Source organism: Conger conger, chromosome 13 (assembly GCF_963514075.1).
Source record: "Conger conger chromosome 13, fConCon1.1, whole genome shotgun sequence".
NCBI classification, from domain to species: domain Eukaryota; kingdom Metazoa; phylum Chordata; class Actinopteri; order Anguilliformes; family Congridae; genus Conger; species Conger conger.
In genome coordinates this window covers 24622355-24635434 of record NC_083772.1, presented here as the reverse complement: position 1 = coordinate 24635434, position 13080 = coordinate 24622355, and the positions used below count along the sequence as shown (strand labels likewise).

Below are 13080 nucleotides of genomic sequence, written 5' to 3'. Positions count from 1 at the left end.
AATGCAGTGAATGTACATTCATTTTTCAATTACCTGACGAGTAACTGAATTCATTAAGAAGTTCAATGCTTGATTTATTAAACATTTGTCCTTGGAGACAAAATTAATTAATGTGTTGCTATTTTTTTCACAATCACAGTGTGGCTCTGTGCTGGGGAAAGAAATAAATAAGTTTGCATTTATAGAAGTATTTGCATTCACAGTGAAGAACACAAAGGCACAAAGGCACGGTCTTGTCCAAAGCTGTTTCCATGAAACCAAAGTTCACCTTCATTCTAACAAGCTGGCCAGAAGGGAACACTTTACTGCAGGCTTTTGAGAGGAAAGTAAAACTTAAATTATCTCCGTGCTGTAAGGTTCCACCGGAACAGTGCAGTTTACCCGGTGAGTTCACAAACATGAGTCGTAATAGCTACTGTCACGTTAAAAAAGACATGCATGAGAGCTGTGCTCAGGGGACACCATTTTCTCAGAAGCAAAAGTGTCATACTCTTCACATCCTGGGGCCAAAGCACCATGTGATGATTGACAGAGCATTTTTCACTTCATTGATATAGCCTGAGGGTAACTGCCCTTAAAATATAATGCCTATAGCACATCTGTCAAAGTTTGGTCAAAGAGATGGATGTCCAATAACGCACACTAAATGTATACATTGATGTTTCAGATTTTTGGATCTCTAAACCATTAGTGTTTAGGGAAGGGGGAACGGATTGGTGAATATGTAAGGTAAATATTGTTGTATATGGGGATTGGACAGAAAAACTAATTAGATACTAATTGTGCCTGCACAGCACAAATATGCGCAGATGAATGAATATGTGCAAATTATTGCAACCCCCTCCTATCTGAAGTCAGTTAAGAAAAGCAATTCAAGCAAGTTAGGTTATTTTCAGTCGACTATAGGTCCTTTTCCCTTCATGATCGTATTGGTCCTGGCTTCACAGTGAATTCATACAGTTCTCAACAATTTCATAACTGTTGTCATAGATTATAGTTGTTGATATCATTCGTGTCGTAAGCTGGCCAAAAATTAATATGAATTCTCTTAAAGTAGAGAGTTCGGCATAAATTTGTTAATGCTCAATTAACATGCACCAAAATATACAGACAAAATAAAACTATTTTGAAAATGAAGCAACTGGAAACAATGCTCCTGTAATAGAATGACCTGAATACACAAACCAACAAAAAGTATTGAGCAACAAGACAGAAAATACCCTCCTGTTTCCAGCTGCATTTTTCTCTTCCTTCCTTCTTTTCCTCTCTCCTACTTTCTTTGTCCACCCTTTTATCTTTCTCTCCCTTTTATCTCTCTTTCATCTCCCTCTTCTCTCACTAATTTGCTTTCCCATCTCTCTCACACACACACACAAACACACATTCTCTATCTCTATCTCTCTCTCTCTCTCTCTCTCTCACACACACACACACAAACACACATACACACACTGTCAAGGAATAATTCAGATCAGAATAATTCAGGCCTACGCAGACTTCAAACGTAGCCGTGATCATGGAGAGAAGTACAAGCGATTGTAGTACTCTGAAACGGTTAAGGTTCTGCCTATATTTATACATAGACAGGCACACATAAGAAGAAGAAAAAAACGATCACAGGACTGCTGCCATATATTATTCCACTGGGGAAAGGAGTTTAGGGGGGACACTCTTCCAAACAGAAAAGGAGTCACTGACAGCAATAAACCATGAGTGTTTAGGGTAGGGGGACCTGTTTAGCCAAGGGTATGGGAACCAGTTCACCTCCTTTCCTAAATTCCTCTACACACACACACACACACACACACACCCACACGCACATGCACACACACATGCACACACACACACGCACATGCACATGCACACACACACACGCGCACGCACACGCACACACACACGCACACACGCACGCACACGCGCACACACACATGCACATGCGTGCACACACGCGCACACACGCGCACACACGCACACACACGCACACACGCACACACACTCTCTATCTCTCTTGCTATTATTGTTCCTCTCACAGACTGCTTTGCAGAGCCGTGTGGGATTGGATGCTTGGCAGATTTCAGAACGTAACACCACTGAAAGATGTGATCCCAACAGACTGCGAGTGAGAGGATTGTATGGGAGAACAAACCCTCTTCCCCCTGCAGAGCATTCCAGCAAAGGAAACAGGAAGTGCATGCAAAACACGATGACAAAATGACAGTGAAAAGCTGACACCTCTGAGCATCTTGATAAAAATAGTCTTCATGAAGAGAAGATGCATAATAGTATTTTACCATATTGAGTGATACCAGAGCATACAGTTTGTCTATTTGTATGATGCGCTTTGCACAATTCAGTTTATATAGGGTTATACAGAAATGTTAGTTAGTGTTAACACAGAATATCAAGTGTGTCCCTTATGAATACAATACCAAAGACGTATTGGTGTAAAATAAGATGGGAGGGAGGACTGAGAGGAGCATATCGCCATTTTATCTTGTTATTTTGGCATGATGGCCATTAATGAGACATATTTTTTTGTGGGGGAGGCAGGGGTAGTAAAAAAAAAAAAAATGTATGCAGTGGCAGCCACTGAGCTGATAAGTGACAAGGAGCTGCTGTTTTCAGTCGTCTACCTTGATTGACAATACAGCAATTAATTCACAAAACACCCAGTATCATCACATATAGCAGTTCTCTTCAAATAGGCTATTATACTGTTTGCACAATTACACATGCTTGTATTGAGTATCACACTATAGTATACTAAGAGCTCGCTGATCTGTAAAGAGAATCACGCCTTGCTTTTAAAAATACAGTCTGATTACTGAGACGCATTAGCGGTCTAATCTTGCTGAATGTGCCACTGGATATGTCTACCATGTGTGAACCGGCTACACCTCCATGAGTGGAGACCCCTCCACGCCTTTCATGTGAAACTTCTGTTCTTTAGGCAGCGATGTCAACATACCGCCAATCTGCTCCTCTGTACCGCATTTCAGAATACTCTACAGCCCTCCTGCCTCTGGGGTCCAGAGTGCCCACACGTGCATCGCAGCCAAATCGCTCTTCAATGACAAGGTAGTGTCAAGAAGATTAACAAACAACAGGGCTTTATTCTATCGGAATAAGCTTAAAGAGAGTCAACAAGGCTCGTCCAGGGTAAATGTTTACGAATGTGAATTACATGTTATGAATTTGGACATATTCATGCATGCACTGTGTCTTAGGTACTCAGCAAGTTACCACTGGTTATTTATACTCACGACTCGAAATTACATGTAGAGCTAAAGTCTTTTTTTCTTAAATCTTAAAATGCACTGGGTCTCTGTATAATTTCTTTTTTTTTGGGTGGGGGGATGTTCACATGTTCAACTCTAACAGAGTACATACCATGATTGACTTATTGGACAAACATTGTGTACTCTGTTTGAGTTTAATTAATACCCCACATTTTACTGCGCACTTTTGTGTTTCCATCTCTGGTAATGAATCACCTCGTGCTGTGTGCCATTGTATCTCGAATCAAGGCATGCATAAAGAGCACATGAATCAATGCTGTCAGGTTTCAAGCGCGTCATTTCAATTAAGGAACAATCTCCAGTTCCTTCAGCCCTAGCAGTGATGTTTTCCCCACTACTCTAACCGACATTAGCTCAGGAGGTAATCGCTGTTGGTGTGTGTGTGCGTGTGAGAATGGGTGAATGAGAGACATTCATTGTAAAGCTTTGGATAAAAGCGCTATATCATTTCTAACCTGCATACAGGGCTAACAAGAAGAGAAGAGAAAAGACCATTTCACCAACCTCCTTTCACTGACCACTAGCAATCCTTTTTACCAGACACAACCCATGGATTCATGAGATAAGTCTATAATAAGTTATAATACCATAAAAAATATCTAAGCAGATCTTAGTAGCTGAGTGTTATTAGTAGTGACAGGTGGTCACTACACCTGGTTATTACTATGGCAATGAGTAGACACCACATAGCCAAATAAGCTTAATTAAATCAAAACTAAAACATACATAAATATTTATGTAGTAATTACGGTCACTAAGCACGTCAAAAACTCACTGAGCACTTTATTAGGAACACCCTTAGTGCCTCCCTTTGCTCTCAAAACAGCCTCAATACTTTCTGACATGGATTCCATAAGATATTCTGTTCCATGTTGACATGATTGTATCAGGCAATTTCTGTAGATTTGTCATTCATGCTGCAAATCTCCCATTCTACCACATCCCAAAGCTGTTCTATTGGATTCAGATCCGGTGACTGGAAAGGCAACTGACAATTTTATTTGCCCATTCACCACAATTGTACAGAGTGGTTATCTGAGTTACCGTAGCCTTTCTGTCAGCTGGAAGCAGTCTGGCCATTCTCCATTGACCTTTTCCGTCCACAGAACTGCCGCTTACTGGATGTTTTTAGTTTTTCGCACTATTCTGATTTAACTCTAGAGACTGTTGTGCATGAAAATCCCAGGAGATCAGCAATTACAGTAATACTCAAACCAGCCTATCTGGCACCAACAATCATGCCATGGTCAAGATCACTGAGATCTCATTTTTTCCCCATTCTGATGGTTGATGTGAACATTAACTGAAGCTCCTGACCCATATCTACATGAATGTATGCATTACACTGCTGCCACACAATTGGCTGATTAGATAATCACATGTTAAATGGTAAATGGCAGGCATTTATATAGCGCCTTTATCCAAAGCGCTGTACAATTGATGCTTCTCCATTCACCCATTCATACACACACTCACACACTGACGGCGATTGGCTGCCATGCAAGGCCCCAACTAGCTCGTCAGGAGCATTTGGGGGTTAGGTGTCTTGCTCAGGGACACTTCGACACCGGGGGGGGATCGAACCGGCAACCCTCCGATTGCCAGACGACTGCTCTTACTGCCTGAGCCATGTCGCCCCCACATGAATAAGTAGGTGTATAGGTGTTCCTAATAAAGTGGGTGTAGATTGCACTATACAGAAAATATGCAACCTGTAACTCTGAACATAATAAGAACACTACAATGTAATTTAATGCCCCCTTGCTTTTTTGGTTTTTGATATCATAATTGATATTGTGACAAATAAGGTAACATTATGCTGGGGAATAAGACCTGGATTTATACTGAATTTAGCAAGGTATCATATTTGTTACAGAGCTCAAAGACAGAACAAAACCAAAAGGAATTATAATGGGACAAATAGACATTTTACTTGAATGGTGGGCAAATATTTTAAGAGGAAGTTGTGTTTGTGTATTGTATAATTATTATTCTTTGTGTCTGAAAAGTTACAGCAAGGGGCTTCCATTGCTCAATAAGGAAAGTGTTGAAAACAGAAGCTTGGAGCCATTTTGTTTCTGTCTGTGTTTCACCAGAGGTGGTAGGGCCTGCAATGCCAGGGATTCAGAAGATCAAAAGGCAGTCATACAGGACGGGAACATACATAGCGTATCTATGCACCCGCAGACCAGAGCAAAATGCACAACTCAGCAGGCCGGCACCACCCAGAGCACCTCTGCACTTTACATAGACCAGTCAGCTCCCATAGTGTGGGCTTTTTCTTTCTAAAGTCTGTCTCCCTCTGCAAATCCTCAGCTTCCTGTCTGTGACAGGAAATGAGAAATGCAGAACAGCAAAATGGCACAGAGATAAGTTGTCAAGACAGGATTACACAAGCATTCTTTATCTCCAGATCCCTGTTCTACGTGTCAGAGGGGAGATCAAATTCATCGTTTCTGCCACAAATGAGCCGAATTTGAATTATCATCAGCCATGTTGACCGGCAAGACAGGAGGGAGTACATGCTACCTTCAGAGAGGACAAGATAAAGAATGGCTTGCAGTAAAAACTGTAATAATACAAATGACAAAATGATAATTATCTGTTAAAATCTCAAGTTAAATCCAGAAAAGGCATATTTCTTCTTCATTATGAGCTATCCAGTAAATTAAACCCAACATTTTAATAGGAATGTGTATCAGTGATGATTTTAACCATTTCACAGACGGGAAGATGTATGATAACTCCCCAGAAGAAGCATTCACGCACACAGATCATATGCGGAATGCAGCAGCTGTCAAAGCAACTCATATACATGCAAAGACGTATTGATTCTTAATTTCATTATTATCAGTCCTGCAGAAGAGCTGACAGAGCTACAGTGAGGTGCTGTCTCATTAAGAGTGCTGGAACAACATTTTAATCACAAGATAATTACAAAAGGAACAACTCGTCAACAAATTCCATTTAGGGGCAGATGACAGTGAGCGTTGTTCATTTGTCTGAGGTAAGAGGCCAATCAAGCAGCAACCCTTTGAGTGTATTTTTTTGGTTTGTTTATCATTTCCAGCTAATCTAATTACCTCAGCAACTAAAATACACTGAAAGTGTGCACTGGGGAGGAATCAACAGACTTAATCTGAAGAGCTAGCACAAAGTAAAATAGTCAATGCTATGTTTTTCATTCTAAAACAGCCTAAGGTTTGGCATATGTCTCCAACCGTTTCTTTTTTCTTAGCCTCAAAATGGCTTCCTTGACTTTAATTGACAACTCTGGTCTACATGTTCACACAAACACTAATAACAGACGCCAAAGGCAATCAAACCAAGACTAGATACTGCACTTTTACCCCTGCACTAAGGAACCAACTGGACACACCTGAATAATCAGAAACACCTGTGAAGTAATTTGTGTCTAATATTATGGTGGCCTGAAATGAGGGACTACATATAAAATGTGCAGTCATTTCTACAAGAAACCAAATAAAAATACCCTGAGAAAAAATGAGATCATTAGATTATTACAAATCAAAGATGTTTACGTACAGAACCAAATCAAGAAAATATATAGTCAAACAAGGAGTAAAAACTAGACTATTATCCATTATACATGGATAGGGAAAGAAGGAATGCTATAACCAGTATAGCTTCATACAGTTTGTTCCAGTACTGAATGTACCAATGAATGCTCCAGGAACAGCTGAAGGATATCAATGGATATTAGCATGGAAGCAAATGATTTGGAACAGAATGCATCTCTCCTTCATCTTCACAAAATTAAGTACTGTTAAGGCTACAATTTTCACAGACATTTATGATAAAAGTCAGTGGCACTCGAAAACAGCTGAAATGTGAAAAGGCTGTACTTGAGTCTCATTCCATATCACCCTGTGATAGCACTCAATCATTATTCTGTATGTTATTTAAAATGCCTTTCAACTTGTATTTATTTCAACAGGTGTTCCTGTACTGTAGGTTATTCCTAAGGGATGAGAGTATGTGCAGCAGGGGAATCTAATCAAGTGCTGATGAGTAACAGGCGCTTATGGAAAAGTATGAAAAGAAATCTGTGTTGCCCAGCAACCAAAGACAAGACATTTGCACGCAATTACTGCAGTAAGGGCAGGTATGCATTGTGCAGTGATATTTGAATGCGGCCATTGGTAAGATGCTCTTTTCTCATTTTACCATGGACATATACTGTATAGAGGTTTACCACAATTGGCAGGATCATTTGGTACCAAGCTTTTGTTCCATCATTGTACAGTTATTTTTATTTGATTAAATACCAGTTACGCAGCCAGGAAAAGAAGACTATGTTCGTATTAGCCCCTGTTGTCTAGAGAGAGATTTTAAAAAAATTTACTTCTGACTAGAGTGATCACTTAACCTTTTTCAATCATAACTCCCAATACATTATTGAGAAGAACAGATGTGTATTCTGAGGAAATCGATTCACTGACAAGACATTCCGTCGTGCTTTGTAAACTCTGGACATGTTAATGGCCGAGCTCTTTGTTCTTCCCGGGGGAGGGAGCGCACATGTCAACAGAGAGCGACGGGCTCTGCTGCCCGCACATGTCATCAGAGGGTGACAGCTTCTTCACAGGGTGTCCATAAAGAAGACGAATCCTTCCTTCATTTCCCTCCATCTTTGTGGGGGCGAGAGATGCCAACACACTCGCTCTCCCTACATATCTCTTTATCAGCAGCTGCCCAAGCTCCTCGTACAATAAAGTCAAATCATAGAGTTGCCTTTAGAGGAAAAAAAAACACCCACTAATTTATTCCGAGGCTTTGACATGTCTTTAGAAAGCACAGCTCAAGCAGCTGCTCTCTAATTCAGCATTAACAGCACTAGCGCTGGTATATAGGATGGGTGTGGCGTATTTTGAGCAGAGTAAGGGTCACACCGAGGCGAGAGACATGATTGGGGGAGGCAAGCCAATTTAAGGAAGGCGGCTTTTAGCTTTCCCCAACGCCCTCTTAGCGCACACACCTTTCCTTACTGCCTGAGCCAGAGAAAAGAATATACGCTTAGTCGGCAGCCCTTAGTGATATCAGAAGAATTTTCTGGAACACCTAAAATAGAACGGAAGAGTACTTGAAAATGCAGAAGAAATAAATATGATATTTTTGTAACCAGTCTAAGAATGGCCCTCATGATATTTCTGGCAAAGACCGCCTGAAGGAAAATACCTACAACTGTGCAGATTCTTTTTATTTGACAGAAAGTTCATTCGTGCCCTGTCACATAATTTATATGGAGTATGTCTACCCTTGGGTGAGCAGCTCATATTGGAAGCAGGCTATAAATTAATGAGAACTACATTATACAATTATTAGAATGATTAAATGTACATTGTAGATGGACACATTACCTGTGAAGCCCTTGTTTATCTGACGGGTCTCTGTGAAGCTTACAGCATGTATGAGGGGGGTGACCAGCACTCTTAAAGCGCTTCTTCTTTTCTTAGCATGGGGAACAGTGATGGCAACAAAGACGGTGATGATGAGGAGGAGGACGAGGAAGAGATGGTAGCTGAATGTATAGATGACTATCTCCTTTCGTACCGCCAGGATCAGGGTGGAGATGTTGGGGAATGATGATCTGAAAATGACAGGACACTTGAAAGCATGATTGACTGTCACAACCACGTATTGCTGGGTATGCATCAGAATGTTTTGATGCATTGCTCAGTCTCATATGAGACTCAAATGAGACTCCTCCCCTCTATCACCATAACTACACAGATCTTAAACTACTTCCAGTTTATTAGTCCCCACAGCATTAACAAGAGGGTCATCAGAGCCAGGACTGACAGATGCATGCTGGGATTTCATCCAAAACAAGGACCCAGCTATCCCCATTCTTTGCACACACACACAAACACACACATACACATACAAATATCTGTGCACACGCACACACATGCGCACACACTCATTCCACCACCCCTCCCCTACTAACACAGTCAGTTGTGTTGTTGACAGTGAAATCTCTGCAGGGAAAAATAGTATCCCTGCAGAGAGCAGCAGCAGGTTACTAACAATGTCTGAAACACAGGACATGTCTGGATCTGTTAGAGCAGTGCCAGGTAACTAACAATGTCTGAAACACAGGACATGTCTGGATCTGTGAGAGCAGTGCCAGGTAACTAACAATGTCTGAAACACAGGGCATGTCTGGATCTGTGAGAACAGTGCCAGCTAACTAACAATGTCTGAAACACAGGACATGTCTGGATCTGTGAGAGCAGTGCCAGGTAACTAACAATGTCTGAAACACAGGGCATGTCTGGATCTGTGAGAACAGTGCCAGGTAACTAACAATGTCTGAAACACAGGGCATGTCTGGATCTGTGAGAACAGTGCCAGGTAACTAACAATGTCTGAAACACAGGGCATGTCTGGATCTGTGAGAACAGTGCCAGGTAACTAACAATGCAATGGAAATCTTCCAACACTGTGCATTCTGGACTGCAGCAAAGTGCTGCTTTGTGTTTGTGTATGCTTCTGTTGTGTGTGTGTGTGCAGAGATGGACTAAACAATGATTCATACATGATTCATTTGAACAGCTCCCATACTCACAAAGGGCTTTATGTCTGCCTTCAGTTGAAATTAAATGACTCCCTCCTCCATACTCAAGTCTATGCACCCATCTCAGTTTAGCCCATATCTCACCTCACCACACCCAGCCTTACATAATGTGGTCTGGCCTCCAGATAAGATGCAGATGAAGATTCTATACATTTTCTGGTTATTACGGTTTCATTAATAACAATTATCATAAGTGGCCCATACATCAGTGTAATACTCTATTCATGGCTATGTGATGCTGTAATAGTGTCTTTTGTGTTATTTGTTAGTTGGTGGCTTCTTTTGTTAAAAAGGGGAACAAATGAACCAGAAGCCTTTTATTTTCTTGCAGCTAAAAGTTGGCGCAGTAGCTGCGACTGTGAGTTGGTAAATTATAGCTCATTACAGTGAGAAAAATAATGTCCTCCTTTCCAAATCAAGCCCACATAGGATTCAAATAGTCCCCAATGTAGCTGTCAGGCGAGTTAGCTCAGAGGCCTAATCTGATCACTTCGCTCAATTCAATTCAATTCAATTCAATTCAATGAGCTTTACCCGCATGACAAATCAGCATGCTAGCAAATAACTTAACACTTATGAAGTAAAATAATCTGTCCCTAGACATTTCTAAAGATAGAAAGATGATGAAGAAATTATGCCTGCACTCTCCCGGATGCTACAGTATGTTATAATAACAAATACTGCAATACCTGCCGGGGACTGAAATAACAGGGGTAATCCCACCCAAGCATATTTCTCAAATATAAGTAATTTTTGATGTACATATCAGCAAGAAAATCAGTTTTCTGAGTTATTGTGTATGATGAGTAATGAAAGAAAGTTATGCACTTGGTGTATGCACACACGCTAATGAGCACATACCTGTACGTGTCTGTAGTATCACCAATGCACATACGTACCTGTGCAAGCATGTGTACAAACGTATGTATTGCAGTAATCTGTGTACGGCTGTAATCTTGCTTTACAGACACCAGGCGCGTTGACTCTGAGGTCAGAGAGCAGGGCGGGTTGGCGGGTGGGTTTGACTCAGTGGGTGGGATTTGACACTGACTCTGAGGCCAGAGAGCAGGGCGGGTTGGGGTGGGGTTTGACTCAGTGGTCGCGGGTGTGGCACTGACTCTGAGCTCAGAGAGCAGGGCGGGTTGGGGTGGGGTTTGACTCAGCGGGTGCGGGCGTGGCACTGACTCTGAGCTCAGAGAGCAGGGCGGGTTGGGGTGGGGTTTGACTCATTAGGTGCAGGTGTGGCACTGACTCTGAGGTCAGAGAGCTGGGCGGGTTGGGGTGGGGTTTGACTCATTAGGTGCAGGTGTGGCACTGACTCTGAGCTCAGAGAGCAGGGCGGGTTGGGGTGGGGTTTGACTCATTAGGTGCAGATGTGGCACTGACTCTGAGCTCAGAGAGCAGGGCGGGTTGGGGTGGGGTTTGACTCATTAGGTGCAGGTGTGGCACTGACTCTGAGCTCAGAGAGCAGGGCGGGTTGGGGTGGGGTTTGACTCATTAGGTGCAGGTGTGGCACTGACTCTGAGGTCAGAGAGCAGGGCGGGTTGGGGTGGGGTTTGACTCATTAGGTGCAGATGTGGCACTGACTCTGAGCTCAGAGAGCAGGGCGGGTTGGGGTGGGGTTTGACTCATTAGGTGCAGGTGTGGCACTGACTCTGAGGTCAGAGAGCAGGGCGGGTTGGGGTGGGGTTTGACTCATTAGGTGCAGATGTGGCACTGACTCTGAGCTCAGAGAGCAGGGCGGGTTGGGGTGGGGTTTGACTCATTAGGTGCAGGTGTGGCACTGACTCTGAGCTCAGAGAGCAGGGCGGGTTGGGGTGGGGTTTGACTCATTAGGTGCAGGTGTGGCACTGACTCTGAGCTCAGAGAGCAGGACGGGTTGGGGTGGGGTTTGACTCCGCGGGCGTGGCACTGACCTGCCGACCAGCAGGAACTCCCCCACCAGCTTCTGGCGGCGCATGGCCATGAGGATGCCGCGCACGGTCATGCCCTCGCAGAAGCAGGCCACCACGCGCGCCTTGGGCAGGTGCGCCCGCAGCTTCCTCAGCAGCTTGTCGAAGCTCTGCTCCCCGGCGTTGCTGTAGATCTTGTCCGAGTGCGCGATGCAGATCCCCTCCTTGCCGGCCATGTCTTTGAAGGCCTCCATGCCACTCTCCCCGTAGTTCCCTGGGGAGACAGAGTCACAGATGGTTTCTATTTCTGCCCCTCAACCTGTAGTAAAAAGTCAGCTTTCATTGGCAGTGGTCATCTCATTTCAATCAATACCTGATGTACTTTGAGTCCTTAATAAAATGAATAAAAGTATTTGTTTTTGTTTTTCTTTGAACAGTTTTATCAGATTTCTCTCATATTTTGAGAACTCACAAGACACAAAAGCCCTGATAATCAAATCAAAAAAGTCGCTTCAGTTTTTTTCCCTCCCCATCATCTCTGCGAACGCAGAATCGGTTCCATTCAGTAACCGTTCCGAAGACCATAGCACAACAAATAGTAGAATCATACTTTTTCATCTTCTATATCAGATAATTCTGCCGGCTGTTGTATTCACATTCACATTCAGAGTACTGAGGATCCAGAAAAGGCCACTGGCTTCACTGCATTCACCCTCGCTGTTCATAAGATTACTGTCTGATAGATGTGGGTCTGGGTTTGTAATTTAAAAATGGGATTAGAACAGTTATTAAAGAAAATAGGAGCGTTTCTGGCTCAGGACCCTTGACAGATGGGACTATAGTGATGTTATTGCCTCCTGTGCAGATATCCATGTATACACGTATTGGTGTGGCAGTGGTCTAATGAATGAAGGTGTCACTAAGGAATTGGTACGACATTGATGGGAACAACAACAGCGACAATCAATGGTTTACTTTCAGTTACATCCTCGGCAATAAATTTGTCAGCTGCCACGGGGCTTATTAATTGTGCCGTTTAACAAAAGTGTTCTCGCTGCTTTCGCCAGTGATTTCCATCTCAGGCAGCTCAGCAGTCAATATCACTGGGAGACAAAGAAGGCTTGTGTTTTATAGTTATACAGAGAAAGACATAGACAGTCAAATTAACTATGAGGACGAGTAGACTTCAATCCATAGCTTGGAGTGGTTATGACCGAACCCCAGACACATATCAACACAGGCGTCTCCGTGGAGGACATCATGAAGGACTTGTCTTAACAACTATTAC

At 42.8% G+C, this 13080-nt stretch overlaps 1 protein-coding gene across 1 annotated transcript in view; it reads right to left on the bottom strand.

The window, feature by feature from the left end:
* The window catches only part of grm5b (glutamate receptor, metabotropic 5b), a 76808-nt gene that overhangs the window by 44408 nt on the left and 19320 nt on the right, over window positions 1-13080 (bottom strand). The window contains exon 3 of the mRNA XM_061216228.1: window positions 11817-12066. Coding sequence (XP_061072212.1) covers window positions 11817-12066 — 250 coding nt within the window. The remainder of the gene's footprint in view (window positions 1-11816; window positions 12067-13080) is intronic.